Here is a 27,858-nt window from a genome sequence, read left to right on the forward strand (position 1 = left end):
CATATCCCAAGATGTGCGAGTTGGTAGCTTAACTGACTGCTGTAAGTTGCCCCTAATGTGTAGTTGAGTGGTAGAACCTGGGGGAAGTTGATGAGACTGTGGCAGAACAAAAAAAGATTAGTGTAGGGATAGTATAAATGGTTGGTTGATGGTTGGCACGGACTCAATGGGCTGAAGGGCCATTTTCCGAGCTTTATGACCTTAAGGTGTCAAGATGCAATTCTGAAAACCTGCTTCCAATCCAGCCGGAATTGCCTTGGTCCATCTTTGCCCATTAAAGTTGACCTGCTTCATTGCTTGGCTTTTGACGGGTACCACCATCCATTGTGTTGTTCTGTCCACATCATTTCTCTTGGTGTCGGTAAAACCGATGGGCTTTCAGTTTAGCTTTGTTTTCTATCAAAGGATGAGTTTGCTAGAATATGTTTCAAGGATAGTGTTCGCCTGCCGCTAACCTTCCGCCACACCATCTTCCACATTCAGCAGATCATTCTCCGCAACTTCTGCCACCTTCAAAGAGGTTCCACCACCAGATGCATCTTCCCCTCCTCGCCTCTCAGCATTTCACAGGGACTGTTCCCTTCAAGACTCCCTAGTCCACTCTTCTGTCCCTAGCAACCACCCCACTTCTTGTGGCACTTTCCCTTGCAACAGCAGACAATGCAAAATTTGTCCTTTCCCCTCTTCCCTTCCCACCATCCAGGGACCCGATCAGTATTTTTGGGTGAAGCAGTGATTCACTTTCACTTCTTCCAGTCTAGTGAACTGCATTCACAATGTGGTGTTGTAGCGGCTAGCTACACACTACAAAATGAAGACACAGAGTCGCTGGTTTGAAATCAGAAGTCGAATGAACGACAGGGGCGCGGTGCGCTTTTAATATCCGAAAACTTCCCGCACTACAGTTCCCGTGCTGACGTCACGCGCGGGTCACCTGACATTCCCGCGTGTGGGCTTTCCTAGCCCGACGATGGGGAAGAAGGAGGGCCCCGCATCATCTTGGATCGGGGCCTTTGACGACGTTCACAATGTCGGGAGCCGGTTTGATGCCAGTGCGGTGAGTCGCTACATAATCCTCCCCCCAGAACTGGCGATACCGTTGCGAAAACCAGAATTAAATAAACTATGACTTGGGTGGTCTGCCCCTGTGTCGTGCTCACTGGACCACCACGGGTTTGTTCAAGTCTAAATGAACCGGCTTCAGCCAGTCAATTGTAAAAACGTCCTCGCGCCCCCCCAATGTCCAGCACGAACGTAGACCCATTGTTCCTGACGACCCGGAATGGCCCTTCATAAGGCCGCTGCAGCGGTGTTCGATGTGTGCCCCTCCTGACGAAGACAAACTTACAGTCTCGGAGGGAAGTTGGCATACGGGTCGGGGCCTGACCGTGTCGCGAGGTGGGTATCAGGGCCAGGTTTCCAAGCCGCTCGCGCAGCCTGTCCAGCGCTGTGGCAGGTTCTTCCTCTCGCCCCCGAGGGGCTGGTAGAAACTTGCCCGGGACGACTAAGGGCATTCTGTAGACTATCTCTGCGGACAAGGCATGCAGGTCCTCTTTTGGCACGGTACGTATCCCCAGCAGGACCCAGGGGAATTCGTCTACCCAATTGGGCCCCTTAAGGCGGGCCATGAGTGCCGACTTCAGGTGTCGATGGAACCTCTCCACCAGTTCATTGGATTGCAGGTGATAGGCGGTGGTGAGGTCGATCCGGGAACCCCACAAGTTGGTGACGGCAGACCACAGGCCGGAGGTGAATTGAGCTCCCCTGTCTGAGGTGATATGTGCCAGGACACCGAAACAGGCCACCCAAGCTGACAAAAGGGCCAGTGCGCAGGACTGGGTGGAGGTGTCTACGAGGGGAATGGCTTCAGGCCAGCTGGTAAAACAGTTGACAATTGTGAGGAGGTACCGCGCTCCTCGGGAGACTATCTAGATGTATCCATGTACTTATCTAGATGGCTTTTAAATATTGCTGATATGCCCGCTTCAACCACTATTTCTGACAGCTCATTCCAAATATGCACTGCCCTTTGTGTAAGGAACCTGCCCCTGATGTCCCTTTTAAATCTCTCGCCTCTGATCTTAAATCTACTGACATTTTAGTGTCAGTATCAAGGTTTGCTGAATCTTGGTGGCCAGTGGTGATATTCACTTCTTGTTTTTAGCACCCCCTCCCTGGGAAAAGTACTTTCAACCATCTATGCCCCTCATGACCTTATGATGCTTCTATCAGGTCACCCCTCAATCTCCTACGTTCCAGGAAATAAGGAGACAACTTTGACTGAACTTGTTCATCTACCAGTCCAGACACTAATGAGTAGGGTGAGGAAGGTGTCAAAACAGCAATGTGTGGAAAAGTTCTTCAATGACATAACATGCTGACTATTTGTCTCACCTGCTTCTGAGTCCTTGTCTCAAACTTGTAGCTGTCAGCTGTTTCTAATGGCCTTAGATCAAAGCACAACATCACTGAACATCCTGCACGACATCTTTCACCTTGTAAAACTTGCCAGCTTGCAATAGGCTACTGGCCCAATCTCCATCAGGAGGATTGCTTGATGCTCACATGGTCCATGGTTTTAGGTTCTCCTTTCCATAGTATGATTCACATTAGAGGACAGGCTCCATTCATTGCACTTACAAGTTGAACGGTTCTTGAACTCAGTAATGCAAGCCAAGACTGGCAACAGAGCTGGCCATGATGTCCTGCCCCTTTCCAAACTGTGATCGAGCTAATCGTGCCACACAAGAGTGAAAGAACACAAGGAAATAGGAGCAGGAGGATCCTACCAGGCTGTTCAAGCCTGCCTCACCATTCAATATGATCATGGCTGATCAGCCGCAACCCTCAACTCCTCCTCTGTGCCAAAGACCCCAATTCCCCAATCTTTCAAAAATTTATTTACCTCTTCTTTAAATGCCCCCAATGATCTAGTCTCTACAACCCTTCAAAGTAGAAAACTCCAGAGACTCACCACCTTTTCTGAGATGAAATTTCTGCATACTTCAGTTTTAATTGACCGTCCCCTTATCTCCCCTTAAACTCCAAAGAATACAAGTCCACTACAGTATTCTTATTGACTTATCACTAGCTTTAGACAAATACGAGAGACTGCAGGAAAAGATTATGAGGAATCAGAATTGATGCCTGAAACTCACTTTAAACTTGCCATCCAAGAGTTGTCAATGTCCGTCGACAATCGTGAAGAGAAACTACCATCCATCGCATTTATCAAAGGAGGTAATGGTCTGATTTCAAGACAGAACGTTATCTATTTATATGTTGAGTCTTGAAGCAGCTGCTACAGACAGTGTTTTTACACTGTTACAAAATAGGCACACCACATGCCTCTCCTTTCCAACAAGATCACAACCTGGCACACAGACAGAGATATGACAGTGGTCATTTAGATCTGCCAATTTTGCAGGCTCTGAAGGGGAAGGTTAAAATGACTCTGAACTTCTCAGCCTCTGGACCAGGGGGATTGGCTGAAATTTGCCATGTATCACTCACTGTAATCACACCGTGAAAGAGACTTAAAGTGGGGGTAATTCATCTCTTCCCCAAGGAGTGAGCAGCAGACAGCATCGTCACATTGATCTGGCCAACTCTTGGCAGTTCAGGGGATGAAGGCTGGTGCAACGGACACTGCAGCACTCAGCAATTGGATGGCTCCTGCCTGTGCTTCAGTGGAGACTCTGACCTCTACCGTTGGACTGTGCCGTGATTGATGGAACTGTCTGCCACTTCATGTTGGAATCAATCAACTGCAGACTCCATGCAAAGCTCTGTGCTAGTTTAGCGATGAACTCGTCCAGGTCCCCAGATGACTCACACAGGTTATCAGGCTTCCAGACAATGCCCTGCGCATCTCAATATTGCATATTCAACTGTAGGCCACCCAATGTAATCCTCTGGAGCAGGGCTGGGCGGCAGCCTCACCATCTGTGAAGCTGGCATGAAAGTCATCTGGTCACTTACTGAAGGCTGCTCTGATGATTCACTGCACACAGATGCTGTCCCTAGTGTTTGTGGGCTCCAGGATCTCAGCTGGTGGACATAGATGCCAAATGCAGTGAGACAATAACTTCTTCAGTTTTGGTCCCTCATAAATTGTACACCTCTACAGGGTTGTCCTCAGCCTCCTCTACTCCAGGGAAAACAACCCCAGCCTATCCAGTCTCTCCTCATGACAGAAGCATTCCATCCCAGGCGGCATCCCCCTCATCTCCACTACTCTCTGGGTTATATTCCTCTTCCGCTGTTCCTTATCTCGGACACCTCTCTCCTCCCCTCCCCTCCCCTTCCCACTGCATACCCCCTTGCCTGATTGGCTGGGCTGAAGCAATGTGTTGTGATGCTGACAGCTGGCTGATGTCATGCTGAGGTCACTCAGGCGATCTGTGAGCTCAGGGATTGTATTGTGAGGTGTGACTGCTCTGACTCCTTTTTCAACAACCTGCTCTCTGTTCTTCTAAACAGTCAGGTTTAGTGTTCAACAACAGATAACAACAAAACTGCTTTTCAGATGTATTTCATCCTGAAACTTCAGAAGTGGAAGCCATCGGTTAAAGTTTCCATCCCAATGAATTCCATTTTCTTTTATTTAAATTCTAGATCAGTTCTATTTGACACTGATGATGAGGTAACAATATTAGATTTTACTCCAACTTGTTTTCTGTGGGCTCTTTGTAAGGCTGAATGTGCATTGATGACTGTGTGGACCAAGCTGGTTTAATATTTCAGAGAGGGAGGGATCTAATTTCCAAAACTGGGTGGATTGAGATTGATCCGCACTTGACCCAGATAGTCAATAAAGCACTTACTTCCCCTTTTCTTGCTGGAGAAATGGCATATGTTAAGGCAAAATCATGTCGGAACAAATGGATTCGTTTATTGATAAGGTGAATGAGGGCAATTCAGTCGATGTTCTGTATTTCTATATTTCCTTACCACATAGGAGGCCACTTCAGCCCATTGTCTATATGCCAGCTCACAGAGCAAAGCCAGTTCCCACTAATTTTCCCTGTAACTTATTTTCTCACATTTCCATCAATTCATCCTAGATTCTACCACTCATCTACACACTAGGGGTAATCAACAGTGGCCAGTTAACCTGAAGGAGCTTTTAGGAACAAGACAGAAAATTATGGTCTTGGCTTTTTTTTTAGATTAGAGGGGCTTTTTTATTAGATTAGAGGGAGATCCCCAAGGTTTAGTGCTAGGACCACTATCGGTTTTATAATGTACTTCAATGTCTCAGAGTTGGGTACTGAGCAAAATTTCAAAATTTGTTGCTGTAAATTCAACATGTGGAGCCCATCCACCTCAGGTTGCCCTAGATTACTGTCCATGTTAAGTATGGTTACCCAGTCTGGATGCATTCTGCCCAGGATAAACCACCGACCTGGTCTGAGTGACAGTTGCAGAAATAAATACACTTTGAGAGTTGTACTTCCTTGCTGGTAAAGCACCGCCAGACGTTCGGAGAGCTACAGCCGGCCAAGGAGAAAGGCAATGGCAAGGAGAAGACACCTGACACTATCTAGACGATCACACTGTGACAGAAAAGTGCCTGAAGTCATGGAGGACCTTTCTCACGATAACACGGGTAACCAACACTGGCACTATCAGGGTGTGTCTTGCAGATTTTTATAGTGAAGGCAGCATGAGCATTAGAGGGAACGAGTAGCTTCTCATGGGGCCAGAGGAGGAACAGACCAGCTGGGAAGCCCTAACCTGCCCCCCAAACTGTACCCAAGATATTCAATCAAGAACTAACACGGTGAAATGGAGCTGTTACAATATCTGAGATTTGTGAATGTAGCAAGAAGCTGACTGTACAACTCTGTTTGGTCAGTTCACTACCTGAATGGATTAATGTTTTGCCTAAGCTGATTTGTCACTTTGCATTGTACCTGTCAACGGAAACATCTGTAACATTGTTGGATAGACACAAGTGGAAGAAAGCGACTAGAGTCAGACAGGCTCTTTGGCCCACAGAAACCATACTGGCCATGAAGCATCCACCTACACTAATCCCATCTCGACACAGAGCTGGTTTATGGATATGGACTGAATGGTCTACTTTTGTTTATGGTTTTACGATTTATAATATTTTCTATAAAAAGTCAGTTCTCTACTTAAAGCAGCAAAGGCTAAAGGAAGGTTTCACGGAGGTGATTCAAACAATATGTTTAGATAGAATACGTAAGGAGAAATTGGATCCAATGGCTGTAGGATTCATATCAGGAGGGAAAAGATTTACAGTGAATGGTAAATGAGTCAAGAGGCAACATGAGAATAAACATTTTCATGCAATGGTTGGGTTATGTTTGGAAACTGTGGAAACAGGTTCAACAACTGCCTTCAAGAAGAAATTGGGGTAAAATCTGCTGTGAGTTGGGGAAGGAGCATGGAGAATTGAATGAAAAGCCAGGGCTGACCCAATGGGCCGAATGGCCTCTTCCTTTATGATGCTGTAATTCTATGGCAGGAAATAACTAAAGACAGAGGAAGTCAGAGAAGAACTGATTACATCTGAGTGAACTGGCTTGCATGGAAGGGAGTGCTGACTGCCCAAGAGCACTGGAAAATGTTAGTTCTTGCATCATTTCTTCCTTTGCTTCTTTTAAGTGCATGGGATACGTTTTTTCCTAGCTTGGCAATTTATCCATGTTTAAAGATGGCAGACCTCTTAATATGTCTCACCCCACCTCTCTCTCTCTCTCTCTCTCTCCCTCCCTCCCTCTCTGTGTTTATCATTTCTCATACTTCACGTTCTTCTTAGTTCGTAACAATGGTTACATCGGTCCCCCCTCACTCCATCCCAACCCCTTCCATAAAAACAGATGCAAAGTATTCATTCAGAACTTCACAAACTTCTTAAAGCTGCACACCAATGTTGCCATTTTGGTCTCTAAATTGTCTAACCCTTTCCTTGCTAATCCAGCTTCCCTTCATCTATGAGTGTGGGTGAGAAGATAGTGAGGTGTGGTAAGAGGTTGGGTATAGAGCTGTGGGTTGGAGATTAGACATAGTGATGTGATTAGAAGGTTTAGATAGTGGTGTATGTGTGATGTGATTGAATGGTAGGGTCAATGTAGGTGGATTGGATACCGAGCACGCTGTGTGGGTAAGGGGTTTAGATGCTGGTGCCTGTGTGTGAATGGGGCAGGTTGGCATAAGCTAAGGAAAATAGTGCGCTTTTTTAGTGGATAGTGTGTTGAGTGTATATTGGGGACAGTGAGGGAGGGGTGTTGGGGGTATTGGGGTGTAGCAGGGGTTTATGGATTGTATGAAAGAGGATTGGGAAGTGAGCTCTGCTTCATGTCCCAATGGGTACGTTGTTGGGGTCTGGGCATCAAGGTGTGCTCATGACGTTGGCTAGTGGAGTGTGTGTAGAAAAATGGTGGAGTGTAAACAGTGAGATTCATTAGTCTATTGGCTTCATGAGCATTGGACAGTGGTGTGTGTGTCGGAAGGGTTTGGAGATTGTAGTGTGTAGGAGAAGATTATGTGTGCAGTGGGATTGGATGGTTGCATTTCTGTGGGGGATTTAGTTAGTGAAGTTTATGTAGTGCAATTGGATAGTGAATGCTTATCAGATAGGGTAGGAAGTCACATATATATATATACATATATAGGTGGAGATTATGATGGTTGTATAGTGGGAAATGGTGGTACTTGTGTAGGGTGGTTTGATTGTACATGCAGGAGTTCTGCAGGAGAACTGTTCAGTGATGCCCATTTGAAAAAACGGGTGCAGAGAAGTTTTTGGGAGCTAGGTGCAAAACATCAATCAATGGGATTAATGTAGGATCGGCATAAATGGGTGGTTGATGGTCGGCAAGGACTCAGTGGGCCGAAGGGCCTGTTTCCGTGACATGTCTCTCGATGACTCTGTGACTCCATCTGGTCTATGCCTTTTGACCTGATCATGTAACCCTGACTCAAACACCAAGAAAATGTGAGGCAAAGTCAAAGATTAGAAGGAGGTGAGTTACGTGTTATTAGTTCTGATGGATTTCTGGAGGGTGACCTGCTCCTTCTGCTGGGTGTTAATGGGAAGCATTCACGGTCCCAGTCTGAAATCCACACATGGCCCAGAGGCCCTCGTCAAATTCGAAATACAACATAGTAGTTTGGAGGAGGGAAGCGTGGATCCTCTTCTAATGTACACTTTCTTGGTTCCAGCTTAAGTACCACAACTCTGGGCTTTTCAGTGAGACCTTATTTCCTGAGACGTCGTTTAATCAAACACTTGGAACCTGGTGGAAGCACCTGGTGGCAGGAGCAGTGGCGGGTGCCGTGTCCCGAACATGGACTGCTCCTCTGGACCGGCTCAAGATCTACGTACAGGTAACATGAGAGAAAAAAAAGGGCTGCAGATGCTGGAATCCAGGTGACCGTTTTGCAGAACGCCTGCACTCTGTCTGGAACCTCGACCTGCATCTCCCCGTTGCCAGTCACTTCAACTCCCCCTCCCACACTATCACTGATATGTCAGTCCTCGGCCTCCTCCACTGCCGGGAGAATTCCAAGCGCAAACTGGAGGAACAGCACCTCATTTTCCATCTTGGAACCTTGCAGCCTAACGGCATGAACATTGAATTCTCCCACTTTAAGTAACCCCCACACCCCTTCCCTTCCCTCCCACACCCCCCCCCACACATGCCTCTTCTTTTCTTCCCTTTCCTAGCTTATCTCTCTTTTTTCTGCCCCTTTTTTTGCCTCTCCTTACCTTTGACCCATCCTCCGGTGGGTCTGCTCTCCCCTCCTCCCCCACACCTGCCGATCACTATCTCTTCCCTGCATCTACCTATCACCTCCCTGTGCCCACCCCGCCTCCCCTCTTTTGTCCACCTATCACTGCTCTGCTTTTCCCTCCTATATATTGGGCTTCCCCTTTTCCTATCTTCAGTCCTGAAGAAGGGTCCTGACCCGGAACGTTGACCGCCTGCCTGCTTTTCTCCATGGATGCTGCTTTCCTCCAGCATCATCGTGTTTTTCATCTATGTACAGGTCATGTGAGAAGAGTGGTGAGAAACAAGTTTACTGCCCTTCATACTGGAGTGATTTACAGAGGTCTCCCAGTTCTAACTGTTCCATTGAGCCTGCCTAATATAATCCTATCTCCATAGAACCATACAGCACAAAACAGGCCCTTTGGCCCACCATGTTGTGCAGTCCATCAGACCACCCTCACACTACCTAACCCCTTCCTCCCGCATATCCCTCTATCTCACATTCCTCCATATGCCTATCCAACAAGCTCTTGAACCTGTTCAACGTATCTGCCTCCACCACCACCCCAGGCAGTGCATTCCATGCACCAACCACTCTCTGGGTGAAAAACCTCCCTCTGACATCTCCCCTGAACCTCCCACCCATAACCTTAAAGCCATGACCTCTCGTCTTGAGCATTGGTGCCCTGGGAAGGAGGCGCTGACTGTCTACTCTATCCATTCCTCTCAATATTTTATATACCTCTATCATGTCTCCTCTCATCCTCCTTCTTTCCAGTGAATAAAGCCCTAGCACCTTAAGCCTCTCCTCATATTCAATACTCTCCAATCCAGGCAGCATCCTGGTAAATCTCCTCTGCACCCTCTCCAATGCCTCCACATCCTTCCTATAATGAGGTGACCAGAACTGAACACAGTACTCTAAGTGTGGCCTAACTAGAGTTTTGTAAAGCTGCATCATTAGCTCGCGGCTCTTAAACTCAATCCCGCGATTTATGAAAGCCAACATCCCATTGGCCTTCTTAACTGCTCTTTCCACCTGTGAGGCAACTTTCAATGAACTGTGAATATGAACCCCCAGATCCCTCTGCTCCTCCACACTGCCAAGTACCTTGCCATTCACCCAGTACTCTGCCCTGGAGTTTGTCCTTCCAAAGTGTACCACCTCACACTTCTCCGGATTGAACTCCATCTGCCACTTGTCAGCCCAGCTCTGCATCCTATCAATATTCTCTCTCCGACAGCCCTCCACACTATCCACAACACCGCCTATCTTAGTGTCATCTGAAAACTTACTAACCCAGCCCTCCACCCCCTCATCCTCCTTACGCTTTCCCTGAATTAAAACACAGAACATAGAATAGTACAGCACAGGCACAGGCCCTTCAACCCACCATGTCTGTACTGGCCATGATAGAGTCATAGATCACGGAAACAGGCCCTTGGGCCCAACTCATCCATGCCCACCATGGTGCTCACCAAGCAAGTCCCATTTGCCTGCATTTAGCTCTTATCCCTCTAAACTCCTCCTATCCGTGTACCTGTCCAAGTGTCTGTTAAATGTGGTTATTATACCTGCATCAACCACTTCCTCTGGCAGCTCGTTCCATTTACGCACCACCCTCAGCGTGAAGAAGTTGCCCCTCAGGTCCTTTTTAAATCTTTGCCCTCTCACTCTAAACCTATGCACTCTGGTTTTTAGTTCCCCTTCCCTGGGATGATGCCTATCTAACTAATCCCATCTGCCTAAACATGATCTGTATCCCTCTAATCCCAACCTGTTCATGTGTCTGTCCAAATGCCTTTTAAATGTTACTAGAGTGTCTGCTTCCACCACCTCCCTTGGCAGCATGTTCCAGGCACCTTCCACACTCTTGTGTAAAAAGACTTGACTCACAAATCTCCTTTAAGCTCCCTCTCACGTGCCCTGTAGTATTTTACAATTCTTTCATATTTTACTTCTCTGTATACTGTGACTTCCTTTTTAACATGACCTCTCCTTTAGTAAAGTTCTGATGATAATTTCTCCTCCGTGTTACGTTTCTTCAGTTTCCCAAATCACTTTGTCCCTCCATTCCAATTCACCCCTGTGGGCACAATTGCTCACCATCTCCCAATTAAAACTTTTCAAAACTGCCATTAGAATGGAATGAACATTTAACCAAAGAAAGGAACTACAGGCAGTCCTCGGATCACGACAGGGTTCCATTCCTTAGAATTATTCGGAACCCGAATTTTTCACGTCGGAAATGAACAGAGAGAGCGGTGGTGGGAGGGCGGGCAGGTGTTGGAAGAGTGGCCACCAGCCGGCCTCACTGACTCAGTGAGTGAGTGCTCAGCGTTCCCGGCTCTGCTTGGTTTGACCCCGCCCTGATTGTTGCAGCTTAAGTGGTAGGGGGGAGAAGGCACATGGAAAAGCCCCATTTCCACCTGGCAGAAGGTGCCTGCAGCCCTGCTATGGCCAGCAAATCCATCCCGCCAGTGTCCCAAACACACCTTTACATGTAGGGGCTCTCTATAAGTCGGTCGTTTGTAACCCAAGGAGGACCTGCTTTGCTCAGTGGTACTCCTCTCCCTGCTCTTCACTTCATCTCATTTCCTGGCCCTCACACACTTCAATATTTTTTTCCAAATTTTTATCTACTTCCTTTTCAGAAGCTATGCTGGATTCTGTTTTTTTCTCCTGTTTCTGCTTTAAAAAAAATCCACGTCCTAACTGAAAATATATGCATTTTCTTCCTGTTTTTAAAAGTTGATTGTAAATTTATCCCCTCAACACCAATGATAATAATATGTTTTCTGATGAAGTTGTCGAAACTTATAGTTTGATACATGAATGTATGGGGGTCATTTCACCAAGGTGTTCAAGTGGCTTAAGAACACCAAAGCTGGAAACACTCAACAGCATGTGAAAGAGAACAGGGTTAACGTCTCAGGTCTGGGATCCTTCATCAGAACTGGGAAGGAGAGAATTAAATTAGTTTATGTAGCCGAGACAGAGGGGGGAGGGGGATGGGTGGAACAAAGGGAATATCTCTGATAGGTCAAGACCAGGTGACTTCATGTGGCAATCAAGGCGCAGTTAAAATCAGATTAAGTTGCTTGTCCTGTGTAATGTGTTACTAATGGTAAGTCTGTGAGACATGTTCAGAAGGACAGACTATACAAAAAATAAAGAGAAAGGAGAAAAAGTGAACCAAAATGACAGCAGACAGAACTGGTGAGCGCTGATACAAACAGAAAATAAGGTGGGGAATGCAGTGCTGTGTCCTGCAGCAGAAGGGCTGAGGTGCAGGAAATAGATAGAAATAGATGATTGGTTCTCTGAAAGAACCATCCAGAGAGACCCATCCTCCCTCGTTTTCCCCATGATGCTACATTTTCCCTCTTCAAGTATTTATCCAGTTTGCTTTTTTCAGTAAAGCATCTTTGAAGTACTTTCCTTTTGTCAGCTCTGGCCAATTAAATCTGTCCCTGTCGGATGTCGGCCCTTCCACTATTGAAAACAATTGTTCCTAATTTACTTTCTCAAACCCATTCACCATTTCAAATGCTTCTACCAAACCTCTGTGATTTGAACACAAATTGTTTCTAATCGGCTTTCCCCCGTTTCTCAACCACCCAGAGCTCTGGTTAAGTTGTCTTATCTGCTCTCTGAAAGTTATTGTAGAACAGTCAGTTCCCACGGAGTATGGGAACTAGATTGGTAGGGTGAATCTACACACTAAGTTTCAATATCCCCTTACTCTCCAAGCTAATCACAGTCCACTTGGCTTTGGGGGTTCTGTAAAGTCTTTTATTGTCATAAAAATCTGAAATAAAAACAGAAGAAGTTCAGTAGGTCAGGCAGCAGCTGTGGAAAGGGAAACAGTTAAGGTTTAATGGTTCTGTTCAGGGTAACATTCATCCCTGCAGTTTTATCTGCCTCAGGGACCACCACTGTTGGGGTTGCCCACTCTGTGTGTTGGACCTTCACCAACACCCCGTTCTGTTCAAACATGTGCAGCTCCTCCTCCACCTGCAGCTTCAGGGTCCAGGGAACCGTCCTTGGCTGTCCATCAATGGGCCTGACCCCAGACTAATGGGAATGTGGTCCCTGTGCCCGACACTGTTGCTGTACCAGTCGGTGGAGAGATGCTCACACTGCGCCGAAAGCTTCTGCAACACTGGATCACCAAAAGCAACACTGGATCACCACCCAGTTGAAGTGCAGTCCGTCCTTGTCCATCAGTATCGGCCATCTTGTGCAACTGGCCGTTATCACTGGCAGCTTTCTCTCCATGTCCCTGTGCTAGACATTTCCCCAGGAATCAGCAAGAGCTTGTGGTGAACATCTACAGAATGGTACCGGAGCTTCCCAATGGAGCCACACTGAACATCTGCTCAACCACATACGGCCATCCGACACCGAGCGATCTGCAATGTGTCAGTCAGCACCTTAACTGGACAGGCATTCATTATAACTGTGACCCTTGAGGGATCAGGGACATTGGTTAGAAGGACACATATCACAGGGAGCTAGATACACCAGGTACTGGCAGGCTGAGGAGGCATTGGAAACCTGCTGTGGGCTCTCCATCCCAACCCACAGGACTCAGGCGAGGATTGAGATGTTTTCATGATGAGACTGATTTGGATGCATCACAAGATGGTGAGCATGTTTTCACATGCGCCTGGCAGAATGCAGGAGATGCCAAGGAGTGTGGGAGGAGCCCATCTCCACGAGGCACGTGGTTGTGTTGGATCGTGGAGACCTCCAGATGCTGTGCATTTTCTTGCAAGTGTTTAGCATCAGTTGCATCACGTAACGTGTGCTGGTTCAGTGACAGGGACCACGTTGAGGTCTGGTTTCTGCCACATGAAATTTTTTGGGGACAGTGATGGGCCACCAGGGGGCAGCATGATGCTGTTGTTGGACAGCAGCAGATCGTTGCATAGAGACCAGCAATCTGCTCAAGACACAGGAATGCAACACATGAAGACCTCCCGCTGCTCCATGCAGATTTCTCTCCGGCAGATCACTTCCCTGAACAAGCAGGGAGACGCCATGTGAGAGCAGGCCATTTTCCTTCAGGATCAGGGAGGTGGACCATGTGAATTGTGCTGGAGTAGAAGCATGCCACCCACACTGGAACACGGGTAGCTGGGGTGCTGGGGAAGGTGTAGGGCATGCTTGCTTTCATTGGCTGATTGAGTACAAGAGTTGGGACGTCATCTTACAGTTGTACAAACCATTGGTTAGGCCACACTTGGAGTATTGTGTGCAATTCTTGTCATCACACTGTAGGAAGGATATGATTAAACTAGAGAGGGTGCAGAAAAGATTTCCAAGGATGTTGCCCGAATTGGAGGGCTTGAGTTATAAGTGGAGATTGGATAGGCTGGGTCTGCTTTCCCTGGAGCAAAGGAAGCTGAGAGGTGACATGATAGAGGTGTATAAAATTACGAGAGGCATAGACAGGGTAGATAGCCAGGGTCCGTTTCCCATGGTAGGGGTATCTAAAATTAAAGGGCCTAGAATTAATGTGCAAGAGAGGATGTTTAAAGGAGATCTGAGAGGTAAGTAGTGGGGCAGGCTTGAGTGCGTTGGTAGCCTACTCCTGCTTCTATTGTCTTGTGTTCTTGTGAGAGAGTCTGAATACTGGAGACGGTGATGGTTCCTCAGAGACTACATCTAGCGCCAAGTCCTTGAACAACCAGATGTCCTTGAACATCTGTATCATTATCCTAGGTAGAAAGATGGCTCAAGGGAGGAGTTGAAAAAGTAGGACCTCAAATGTAATGATCAGAATGGTCTAAGAGTGTTTGTCTCTCTTTCTCTTGAAGATGCTGCCTGACCTGCTGCATATTTCCAGCATCTTCAGTTTTCTTTTAACTTTCATTCAATAATGAGATTACTCCCCATTCCTCATGTAATGGCAGAAGTGGGATGATTGTGAAAACTTAAGTGTAGCTGAAGAGATGATGCAAAATGATGGGTTTGACCTTCCTGGGAAACTGGAAATCTTTCCAGGGAAAGTGGAAATGTATGAGATGGACAGGTTGCATCTCACCCAATATCCTCGGGGGAAGATTTAGTTATATTGTTGAAATGGATTTAAACCAGATTGGTAGGAGTGCAGGGATGAAAGGCAGAATGTGGAGAGACAACAACGCGATTTAGTGAATGACTTGGGAAGATAAAGGAATGATTCTGGAAGAGAGGAAGCAAAGGTTGGAAAAAAGAAAGCAAGGAAGTTTGGCAATGCTGAATTGCTTGTACATAAATTACAAGGGCACTGACAGACTGGTGTGAGTGTGATCATGCAGCCACTACTGAAACGTGCCTTGAGAATGGACAGGAATAGCAACACAGCATTCAATGTTTTTGGCCAAGATGGAGAGTGGTGCAAGATATTGGCTAAAGAATTATTTGTTGAGGAACCAATTGAGCTGTGAGGAGGAATAGTATGCTTAAAAAATCAAAAGATGAGGTACTATGGTCCAGCTGTGGAACTCATCCGTGGTGATAACATTTCTGCTGACTCCGAGCAAAGTCACAGGGAGGTAAAAGAGCAAAGAGCTGGACAAACTTCTGAGGAGTGCAGCCTTAATGCTGCTACTTCGAAGAGTTCTTCTACCCTAATGTTAGGTGGGATGGTAGAGAGAAAAGGGCAGATAAAAGGTGCAGATTTCTTGAAATGCATTCAAGATGATTTCTTACATATTAAGCCCAAGAGATTGGGTGGTTCTGTATCTAGATTTAGGGAGGAGTCGTACAATGGGCAGTGCAGTGCCTCTGTCTCACAGCTCGAGAGGCACAGGTTCAATCCTGACTGCCGGTGCTGTCTGTAGGGAATTTCCATGTCCTTCCTGTGACTGTGTGGGTTTCCCTTGGGTGCTCGGGTTTCCTCCCACATCTCAACGACTCAACGATCCAAAGTGTAGATGGGAGAATCAGAGGATGTTAAATGCTATGCATTGGGAGAATAGATTTCAGGGAAATAAGTAGGGCAATGGGCTTGCCTGAAAGTTCTCCTTCTATATCATTAAGAAATATAAAAGTGGATGAAATATGGATCTGGGCAAGTGGAGAGGATGGGATTGGAAGCAGCAAAAATAATTCAATCAGATTTAGCATAGTTATGGAAACGGACAAAGATAGACAGGAATACAAAGTCCTATAAGGGAGGAAGGCCTTTTTTATCCTGCTGGGGTATAAATTGATGTAACAGGACATAGGAAAGCAGTTAGTAGAGAACACAAGATCCTGAAAGTCATTGATAAAGGCAAAGAGTTTATGTAAAGCTTTTTTAAGACACTGGTTAGGCCACAACTGGAGTATTCTCCCTACTGCAGGTCACCAACTTCAGGAAGGGTGTTAAGTTATTTTGTAGAACATTTCCAGGAACTGGGGAATTCAGATACAAGCTCAGACTGAGATTATTCTCCACGGTGCAAAGAAGGTTGAGAGGAGATTCGAGGTGTACAAGATGATGACAGGTTTAGACAGGCAAATGGAGAGCGCTGTCAATGACCCTGAGGCTCAGGGGAGGTCATCTCTACAGAATAGTAAGTGGGCGGGTGCCCATGAAGGTCAGGAACAGGCAGGAAGTGCAGGAATCTTCAGGTACGGGGTCTCTGGGGAAACCACATCCTGAAGAAGCGCACTCCAGAATATGGCCTGCTAGGGCAGATACAATACTATTGGTGCTGGAGAGAGAGGATGTTCTTCAGAGATCAGTGCAAAATCCATTTGGTTACAGTGAAGAAGAAAGAGTGGCGCTGTCACACTGTTGGGGATATTCCACAGACTAGCAGGCAGAGGTGTTAGAGGGTGAAATCCGCAGGAAAGTCACAGAAATGTGCAAGAACTTGAGTTCAATAACCCCCCCCCCCCCCCAAACTGATCAAAATACTGTTAGAGGAACAGGGCGAAGAAGGAGGACTTGCTGCAGTGGGTTCAGGAGAATGTTCTCCATGGCTGGCAACATGGTGATTGAGGAAGGAAGCCATGTTGGATCTGGTTCCGGGGAATGAGGTGGTCAACTGGGAAGCATCCACCCTGCTTCTCTCTTTCCTGGTCAGAATTTGTTACATTTCAATGAGCTCCCCTCTTATTCTTCCAAACGTGGGATGGTTGTCACAGGTCCAGCGACCGAGGTTCTAGTCTGACCTCCAGTGCCTTCTATGTGGCGTTTGCACGCTCTCCTTGTGACTGCGTGCGTTTCCCCAGGTACTCTGCTCTCCTCCGACATCAATACAAAATATGGATACAGACCTAGCTGACCCAATCTCTCTTCACATGACAGTCCCACAATCTGGCTGGTGAGCCTTTATTGTAGCCGCTCTTTGCCCAGTAAGTCTTTTCTCAGATAAGGAGGCCAAAACTTCATCCATTACTTCCAATGTGGTCTCACCAACACTGTATAATTGTAATAAGTCATCACTGCTCTTGTACATGCCATTTACCTTCCGAACTGCTTTCTGCATCTGCATGTTTCCTTGACCGGTGTACAAGGACACCTTTGTACACCAACATCCACCAGTCTCACAGACGGCTGGCTGGTACAAGCATGAGGCAACAAAGAGGGGTATGAGCCAAATACGGGCAAATGGGGCAAGCCTAGATGGGCATCTTGGCTGGCATGGACCAGTTGGGCCAAAGGGCCTGTTTCCGTGCTGTATGACCCTATGACTCCTATCATCTCCCAGACTACCTTGGGGCTGCTCTAATGAATGCACTTTTGGTGGCAATCAGCTTCTTTGCCCATCTCTGGGTGACCCATTGTCCAAACTTCACCATAGCACCAAGTATGCCAGCACAAATTGTCCTTTTGATCCTTCAGTGTCTCTCCCTTCCAGCTGCCCTACATCTCCGGTCGTTTTGTGATTTCCGGTATAGTTATAACATGCCTCTTCAAACTTATTTTTGCCAAACCTCTTTCCTTATCTATAGAGCCAGGTGTTTGCATTTTACTTTTAGACCGAATGCAACTTAACAATGATCTATTCAAAGTTCTCCCCCTCCTGATTCACTGGCTGATGCACAGAGGATGGGAGCCCTTCCATTTCTATAGCCATCATGACTGATCATGGACAGTCGACCTTCCAGATTCCAGCACAAGCAAACCCCTTCTTGTACAAGATAACAGAATAATGGAATAGATTGTGGAATCTGTTAATTTATATCTCTCTTGCCGAGACACCTGAGATTCTGGCTATGGGCTCCTAACACAACACAGGCTTGAAAACCTTTCTGCTCTGAGTGACATTTGCCTCTAAGTAAAATTGTTTTGAGATCTTCCACATTTAGGAAAACATTGTCCCCTTTTGATGCCATGCTGCACTAGATCGGGGATATGAGCGTTGCCCAGTGAGCTGTTTGGAGAACATATGAGCAACCGACTTCCAGCTGAGTGACACGTACACTGGTGCATCTGCTGACTGTGTGGGTGCCTGGCAAACCTTTCTTATCACTTCACCTTAAAAGGTCACAATACACATACTGCAACAAGACTTCACAACATTCAGTTCAACACTGCATTACAGTGTCACAACATTGTAGTACAGCATGTATTATAATTCCATAACACTGCATTACAGCACTGTAATAACACTGCCATAACATTGGAGTATGCTGTAGTACAATATCACAACACTACAGTATAGTACAGTGTGACAATAGCATATTACTGCAGTATAGTACTGTATTGCCATGATACAATACTCGACTGTAGCAATGTATGACAATAACCTAACATTGGAGTACACTGTAACGCAATACCACAACAGTATAGTACTGCATTACAACAGCACAACACAGCAGCGTAGTACTGTATTATGATACCTCAACATTGCAGATTGCACTGTTTTACCGTAGTTCAACACTGCATTGTGGCACTGTATTACAATACCACAACACTGCAGTATAGTTCTGTGTTACACTAGCATGATAATGGAATACACTGTATTACAAAACTACAACACTGCAGTGTAGCAGTGCATTACAATAACACAGAATAGCAGCAAAGCATTGTTTTACAATAGCATAACACTGAGTGCAGCACTGTATAACAATGCTGCAACACCCCAGCATTGTATTGCCTTGCAAAGTCCCAACACTGCAGTGCAGCATTGTATCACAATACCAGAACACTACAGTGTAGCACTGTATTACAATTCCACAGTTCTGTGGTTTGGCACATTGTTATAAGAGCTCGACTGCAGCTCTGTGTGGGTGTGTTTGTGTGTGTGTATCTGTGTGTGTTAATGTGTGTGTATGTGTCTGTGCATTTGTGTGTGTGTGTCTGTATGTGTGTGTATGTGTGGGTGTGTTTGTGGGTGGGTGTGTTTGTGTGTGTATGTTTGCGTGTGTGTCTGTGTGTGTATGTGTCTGTGCATTTGTGTGTGTGTGTGCATTTGTGTGTGTATGTGTCTGTGTGCATATGTGTCTATGTGCATTTGTGTGTGTGTCTATGTGTGTGTGTGCATGTGTGTGTGTGTGCGTGTGTGCATGTGTGTGTGTTTGTGTGCATGTGTGTGTGTGTGCGTGTGTGCATGTGTGTGTGTTTGTGTGCATGTGTGTGTGTGTGCGTGTGTGCATGTGTGTGTGTTTGTGTGCATGTGTGTGTGTGTGCACAAAGGGAGGACTTTTTGACAGGTTGTTCTTCGAGCTCCACCCGACAGCTATACAGGTCCTCCACAGGTTAGGAACGCCCGACTTACGTACAGCCGGTACATGACGGAGCGTTTGGGAGACCGGCGGGATGGATTTGCTGGGGGCTGTGGGGTTTTAGGAATCTTCTGCTACCTGGGAACTCCACTTGCAGCCACATTTCCGACTTGCGAACTGTTTGGGTTGGGAACAGTTCACAGGAACAGAACCCTGTCATGTCCAGAGGACGACCGGCATGTGTGATGAGCCAGTGTTAGGTGCTGAGCCCCTCAGCTCCACACTTCCAGTGAGATCGGGTAGTTCTTCCAGTACTGGTCTGCAGAGTTTCTCTCCTGTCTGAACTCTCCCCCCTCACTCGGTGTACTTCCCCGTGTCCTAGATGACCTCTGTGCCCAGCACCTAGGGCGACCTCTTTCCTGCTGCCTGTGTGACCTCCTCCAGGCCTATCTCAGTGATCATGGGAACTCCCCCTCCTCTCTTTGTTCACAGCATCATTGTGGAAAGTTTGCAGCCTAGGCTCTGCCCTTAAAGGGACGGTGTGGTGACCCCGTCCCTTTAAGGGCAGAGCCTATGTCATTGTCACGTATAGCACAGGAATGGGCTCTTCAGCACACCACATCCATGCCCAACCAATCCCATTTGCCTGAATTAGGACCATATCCTTCTAGGCCTTGCCTATTTAAGTGTCTAACTGTCTCTTCAACTTAGTAATTGCGTCTGATCCCACCACCTCCCCCAGCAGCACCTTCCAGATAACAACCACACTCTGCGTAAAAATGTTAGCCCTCAGATCCCCTTCAAAACTCCTCCCTCTCACCTTAAACCCATGCCCTCCTGTTTTTGATAACCCTGTGCTGGGGGAAATAGATATTGACCGTCTTATATACTTCTGCCAGGTCACCCAGACCCCCGAAGAAAACAAGCCCAGGGGTTGACAACTGCACATCACTGTTAAACATCAAGTTCTTTTGAAAACAACCTGACAGTGCTGTTACATGAGGATTGTGAAGGAAGACCACAATCCTCTGTCAACCTGTTAAAATAGCATTAGCGGGACATGCAGCCCTCTTTTAAATGGGCACAAGAACAGAAGAGACAGGAGCCAGGAGTTGGTCATACTGCTCCTCCAGCAGGTCTACCAGTCAATAAATCCAGCGTTAATCTCACCTGCCTGCTCCCCCTAAACTCTGACTCCTTCAGAGTTGGCAGGAAGTTAGTTCACAGGTACAGCAAGTAGTTAGGAAGATATATCATTGAAAAGGTGGAGGCATTAGGTTTAGATAAATCCTTGGGCACATTGAGAGGTATTACAGGCTGCTGTGGGAACCTATGTCTATCAGGCTCTGATAGACATTTTTGTATCTTCCCTGGCCACAGGTGAGGCAGCAGGTGACTGGAAGACTGCAAATGTGGTACGTTTATTCAAGAAGGGAAGCAGGGGTATTAGAGGGCAGTCAGAGCTCTGATCTCTGCCTGAAATACATTCAGTGATTCAGATTCTCTGAGGTAGAGAATCTCATAACCCTTGTGGAGAAGAAATTCCTTTTCATCCCTATCCCTATCTCAGATTCATTCTGAAACTATGCCCCCTTGTTCTACATACCCCCCAAGGGGAAACATTCCCATCGCACCTTATCTGTCAGCCCTCAGAACCTTATATGATTCAATATATACTTACCTAAGATCCAATAAGGACTCAATCTGTTCAATCTTTTCTCTTAAGTCTGTCCCTTCAGAAAATAAATTTCTGGGAACTGCCTCCAATGCAGGTATATCCTTCCCTAAGCAACAGAACTGCAAGTAGTGCTCCAGGAGTGGGCTCACCAACAGCTGCAGCAGGCTTTCCTTACTTCTAAGCTCGAATGTTTTCAGCAATAAAGACCAACATTCAGAGATCCATAGAGTAATCAGCAGGCCCTTTGGCTCCCGGTGTCTGTACTGGCCATTAACGATCCATACCGATCCCATTTATCAGCACTTAGCCTGTAGATCTTCTATGCCATAGCATTTCAAGTGCTCACCTAAATACTTCTTAAATCGTCCAGGAGCACCTGCCTCTGTCACATAGTGTTTTCCAGATTTCAAGCACACTCTGGGTGAAAAACAAATCTTCCTTAGATCCTTTCTAAACCTCCTGCCCCTGTCCTTAAACCCATGTTATCTGGTTATAGACATCTGCTGTGGTGAATAGTTTCTCACTATCAACTATGAATACACCCCCCAATCAGGTTCTCTCACCCCAGCCTCCTGTGCTCCAAGCAAAACATATCCAGCCTGCACACTCTCTCCTCAGGGCTGAAGAGCTTCATCCCGGGAAACATCCAAGCAAATCTCCTCTGCACCCCCTCTAGTGCACTCACATCCTTCCGATAGTGGGGCAAACAGAACTTCACACAGTATTCTTGCTGAGCACAAACCAATGCTTTATATATTTGTACCATAACCTCCCTGCTCTTACATTCTGTGTCCCAACTAACGAGGGCAAGCATCCTGCATGCCTTCTTAACCAGCTTATCTACCTACACTGCCACCTTCAGGGATCCTTACACAAGTACACCCAGATCCCTCTAGCTCAGTACTTCTGAGGGTCTCACCATTCATTGCATGTATTCTAGCCTTATTATTCTTCCCAAAATGCACACTCCATCATTTTTCATGATTAAATTCCATCTGCCATTTCTCTGTTCATCTGTAGCTAAAAACTACCCTCCTTCTTTCAACAGCTCCATCTGTGACGTTAACAATCATATCTCTTACATTCACCTCCAGGTTGTTAATGTAGATAAAAAGCGTTGAGGGTCTCAGCACCAATCTCTGCGTTACACCACTGGTCACAGGTTCCCAATCTCAAAAACAGCCCTTCACCTTCAGCTCCTGCCTCTCATTATAAAGCCAATTTTAGATCCAATTTGCCAGCCTGAACTGCGTAAATCAGCTCTTCCCTTTAGAACCAGCCTCCCATCTGGAAGCTTGTCAAAGGCTTACTGAAGTCCCTGAACCACACTACCCCATCAATAAATTTAATTATCTCTTTGAAAAATTCAATCAGATTAGTCAGTCAGGGCTTCGCCTTAAAGCCACGCTGACAATTCTTGACTAATCCCTGTCACTTCAAATTGAGATTAATCCAGTACCTTAGAAATTCTTCTAATAATTACCCTACCACTGATATTAGACTCACTGACCTGGCTTATCCCTGCTTCCCTTCTTGAATAAAGATACCACTTTCACTGTCCTTCTGTCATTCAGAACCTCTTCTGTGGCTGGAGAAGATTTGAAAATGTCAAGAGTCGCAGCAATCTCCTGCCTTGCCTCCCACAACAGCCTGGAATTCACCTCATCAGGCCTGGGGCTTTATCCACCTTTAAACCTGCTAAGACATCTAGTACCTCCTCCTTTTCAATTATATGTCTTTTTAATTACTTCCTGTACCTGTCGCATAGTACACCACCCGACCTATTTAAACAATGTTCTGTTTCTCTCTTCTTCCCACCAAAGTGCATAACCTTACATAACCCATCTGCCACTCGCAGAACCAGTCCCTATCCCTTTGCAGATATTTGGCATCCTCTTCACAACTTGCTTTGCCATCCATCTTTGCATTGCCGGGAAATTTGCCTATAATGTAGCTGGTCTCCTAATCTAAGTCATTAATGTTGATTGTAATTAGTTGAGGAGTCAGTACTGCTCCTTGTGCCATACCACTGGTTACAGCTTGCCAACTTGAAAATAACCCCACTGTTTGTCAGCCAATTGTCTACCAATGCTGAAGCATTAGTCACAGTGCTATAAGCCCTTATGCAATAGCCTTTTATGTGGCATTTTAATAAATGTCTTTTGGAAATCAAAATTCCCAACATCTACTGGTTTCCCTTTATCCATACTGCATGTTACATCCTCAAAGAATTCTAACAAATTTATCAAACACATTTTAGCTTTCATAAAACCATACTTACTCTGTGTGATTGTATTGCAATTTTCTAAATGCCTTTCAAAATCTCAATATCAACTCCTGGATCAAGGCAGAGGAATTCTAGGCCTCTATTACGATGTTGCCTTAAAGTACCATATTACAGCTGCTTATTACAATACCACATGACAATGCATTACAGTAAAACATTACAGGGTCACATTACAACATCATAATTACAGCACCATATTACAGCAGAACATTACAGCACTTACATTACAACATCTTAGTTACAGCACCATATTACAGCAGCACATTTCAGCACACACCACAACAGCAGAATACAGCACCACTTTACAATATCATGCTACAGCACCACATAATAGCCCATAAGGATGTAAAAGCTGCATTAGGAATTTTAATGTAAATGGTTAGGAGGTGTGGGTAAATGGTTTTCTGTTTCTCTTTTCTCTAGGTCAATGCTATAAAACAGCGTGTGGATCTGCTGGGCAGCTGGAAGGTGATGGTGAAGGAGGGTGGCTACATCTCACTCTGGAGAGGCAATGGAATAAATGTGGTGAAAATAGCACCAGAGACTGGCATCAAGTTTCTAGCTTATGACCAGGTGACTGGCTCAGTGACCCAGAGGAAGAACCTCTCTGGGGAAAACTTTGTCTCATAATCCTAATTCATAACAAAGCTAGCACGATCTGACGAACTCTACCAGATAGTTGAGAGTAAAAATCTAGGCTGACACCCTGGACCAGGTTAGAGGGAATGCTGGACTGTATTGTCAAACCGTTAGACTGAGGCTCCGGTCTAGGCATATTTCTCTTCCTCAAATGCCTCATTATGCCAGCACTGAACACAGTGCATGGGGTGGTCCGGCTGGCGTCAGGTGGTTGGTTGGAGTAGTTTAGAGCAGCAGAAATGGAGAGGAGAATGCTTGGGCAACATCAGCAGTGAAGGTGTCGTGGTAAATGAGATGGACACTCAGAAAAGTCTCGGGAGGACTTAACCAGTGGAAAACCGAAGCACGATCCCCAGGGCAGTCCTGGTGAAGGGTCCCGACCCGAAACGTCAACTGTCCATTTCCCTCCTCAGATGCTGCCTGACCCGTTGAGTCCATCCAGATTCTATCACCTACAGCCTCTTGTGTCTCCCAGGGCAAAGTTGTACAGGTGACTTTTGCCTAAGTGCTATTAAAATGTTGCCCACTTATTGGCACCACATATCTGTGCACATGTGTACCATACACTGGAGCAGCTGGCACAGATAGAGCAACCTGCACAAACACAGCAGAAAGGAATTGATTGAAGTTGGCCACCTATCAGTGTTTCTAGGACTTTCCTATTCCCAATGGATATGGAAATTCATTGTTTCCCCTCTTTTGAAGAAAAATGATGGAATCATCCCTCCCTTCAGCTCTTCTAAAACGAGGGTGATCTGGTCATAATCACTGCTGTGACGATTTAAAGTCCAAGAGTCACAGAGTCATACAGCACGGAGACAGGCCCTTCAGTCCAACTCATCCATGCTGACCGAGATGCCCTCCAAGCTAATCCTCTGTATTTGGCCCATGTACCCCTAAACCCCTCCTATCCATGAACCTGTCCAAATGTCTTTTAAATGTTGTTATTGTACCTGCCTCAACCACTTCCTCTGATAGCTCATTCCATATACGTACCACCTTCTGTGTCAAGAAGTTGCCCCTCAGGTCAAGCTTTAAATCTTTCCCCCTCAACTTAAACCTGTGCCTTCTGGTTTTCGATTCCCCTTCCCTAGGACTTGCTTGACAACTTGCTGTGTGCAAATTGGATGCCACCTCTGTTAAATTACAATGGGGACTCTTCAAAAGTCCTTCACTGGCTTTGGGGAACTGTGAGAGTGACATCTTTCCCTTTCCCTGCTGATATATTGGCCCTCAGACCTCTCTCTCTGGAGCGGAGACCACCTGTAATCCAATGAGGGCTAGAAATTCTGTTGTGTATTGCAATGCTTACCCGCACTACCTGGGTTTAAATCTTTTTAAGTATAGTGTGCGCACAGCATGCAAAATTTTCCTGATGAAGGGTCTCGGCCCGAAACATTGACTGTTCATTTCCCTCCATGGATGCTGCTGGACCTGCTGAGCTCCTCCAGCATTTTGTGTGTGATGCAAAATTGTATCCACGACTTCTGTGAGTGTTATACAGGATGTATATCTCACGGTGAGTGCATGGTGCGCAAGTTGACCCTTGTGCAATGCTCACTCTGTAAGTTCCCTGTTGCAACTGTATTGCATTTACCTGCTCAAACAACAGTGAAGGTTTCTCACAGGAAACCAACTATTCACAGTGTCCTGTTCACAGCAGCTGTGATATTTAAAGGACTATCTATCCAGTTGTGGAGGCGCTGGCAAGTTCAACAAATGAGGCCATGTGGATTGAAGTGTGGAACAAGAAAGTGGGCAGTCATGTCATTGGGAGTCAGACCTTGAATTGTTCCAGGGCAGATAGAAGAGCATACATACAGGCTAATTCCCGTGGTGCAAGAATCTCCTACCATCATTGTCCAAGGCAGTGATAATAGGAGATTTCATCTACCCCAACATGAACAGAATTAACAGCAAGGTTAAAGTATGTAAGAAACAGTAACTCAGTGCACAGCAAACTCAAACAGGGAGGGAATGATACTGCTTTAAGGCATAAACCTGGGAAGTTAGAGAGAGAGGCAGTGGGAGATATTTTTGGAAGCAGTGGTCATAAATCGGTGGATTTAGTCTAGTTATGGAAAAGGCCAAGTTTACCAGGCTGGCATATGGTAAATGGTCTGGAAATGGCAACTTGAGTTGGCTTAAGACTTGGCTCAGGGGCTGAAAGTAAAGGCCAATGGCCAATGGGAATTTCAGTGATGACAGACAGAGGGAGGGAGGGGGTGGGGTGGTTGAGTTCACTGGAATTGTGCAGGGCGCAGTCCCAGGTCTCTTGCCTTTTGTGATGTATTTCAATACATTAGATTTGAATGTAGGGGCTATAATTCACTTTGTCAATGAGACTGAAACAGGCAGGATGGTTTAAACTGAGGAAGAAAGCTCTCAGCAGCAGGAAGAGAGCAAGACCACTCTCCGCCACCCTGTTCTCCATCATTGTCCTTAACTGTGTTTCCTTTCACTGTTTGCTCTGTAACTTTATTTTGTTTTTCCTATCTTCGTTCCCTCACGGTGTGGTCCAATGATGTCGTCTCCATCTCTGTGCTCTCCATTAATGCACTTTTCTTCATCATGATTTGCAGCAGAGTGTTCTCCATCACTGGGTTCCCCATCAGGATGTTCTGCATTGTTCTGTCCTTCATCACCCTGGTCTCCATCAGCATGTTGAGCTTCACCTTGTTTTCCTTTCCCCAGTTTTCTATCAGCAGTGTTGTCTTCCTTATCAATGTGGTCACCACCACTGTATCGTCCAATGTTATTTCACTTGACATAGTATTTTCTGTCAGCATGTTGTCCATCAATGTGTTCTCTGTTACTGGGCTCCTCACTGTGTGCTCCACTTTTCTGCTCTCTCTGTGTCCCTGTATACTCTCTGCTCTGCACCCACGATCTCCCCAATTGTATTCTGTGGGATTCTCTTTCACCATGTGCTCCACTACAGTGTCCTTCACTAATGTATTCTCTATTACTCTTTACTCTGCAGAATTCTCAAAACACCATGTGTTCTCAGGTACCTGTTCCACTGATATCTCCCTGACTATGTGCCCCATTCTTATCTGGTGCTGCAGATAAATTGTATTCAAAGACAGAAAGTCTAAAGATTTAGTAACCACTCGCTTCTGTCTTTACCTCTCGCTGTCTTGGTGAAGCAGCCAGCATAATCAAAGACCCCACCCACCCAGGACATTCTCTCTTCTCTCCTCTCCCATCGGGTAGAAGATACAGGTGCCTGAGGGCGCGTACCACCAGAATTAAGGACAGCTTCTACCCCACTGTGATAAGACCATTGAACGGTTCCCTTATACGATGAGATGGACTCTGACCTCATGATCTACCTTGTTGTGACCTTGCACCTTGTTGCACTGCACTTTCTCTGTAGCTGTGACACTTTACTCTGTGCTGTTATTGTTTTTACCTGTACTACATCAATGCATTCTGTACTAATTCAATGTAACTGCACTGTGTAATGAATTGACCTGTACGATTGGTATGCAAGACAAGTTTTTCACTGTACCTCAGTACAAGTGACAATAATAAACCAGTACCAATACCATTTCTATTTCCCTCTCACTATTCCAGTACTTTGGGCCCCAATCTTTCTTTGATACTTTTGTGGTCAGTTTCGAAGAGATTTCGGGGACCACAAGAGTCAGTGGAATGTTGTATCACAAGGGGTGAGGGGCTGCAACCCTTCCCATACCAGAGAACCTCACTGTATTTTCCAGCAGCACTAAGCAGTGGTGTCAGTGGATTCTCAGACCTAGGATACTGTATAACGTGTATGTCTCACTGTGGTCTGTATCTCAGCACTGACCGTTCTTTCCTACTTGGGCTAATTGGCAGGGCCATGACA

General features: G+C 46.0%; 1 protein-coding gene across 1 annotated transcript in view; it reads left to right on the forward strand.

The window, feature by feature from the left end:
• Positions 1 to 4,871: 4,871 nt before the first annotated feature.
• The window catches only part of LOC127583899 (calcium-binding mitochondrial carrier protein SCaMC-3-like), a 30,874-nt gene continuing 7,887 nt past the window's right edge, over positions 4,872 to 27,858 (forward strand). Inside the window, exons 1-3 of the mRNA XM_052040288.1 lie at positions 4,872 to 4,904; positions 8,197 to 8,361; positions 23,790 to 23,939. Coding sequence (XP_051896248.1) covers positions 4,872 to 4,904; positions 8,197 to 8,361; positions 23,790 to 23,939 — 348 coding nt within the window. The remainder of the gene's footprint in view (positions 4,905 to 8,196; positions 8,362 to 23,789; positions 23,940 to 27,858) is intronic.

The sequence above is a fragment of the Pristis pectinata genome, chromosome 28, assembly GCF_009764475.1.
Source record: "Pristis pectinata isolate sPriPec2 chromosome 28, sPriPec2.1.pri, whole genome shotgun sequence".
Taxonomy (NCBI): domain Eukaryota; kingdom Metazoa; phylum Chordata; class Chondrichthyes; order Rhinopristiformes; family Pristidae; genus Pristis; species Pristis pectinata.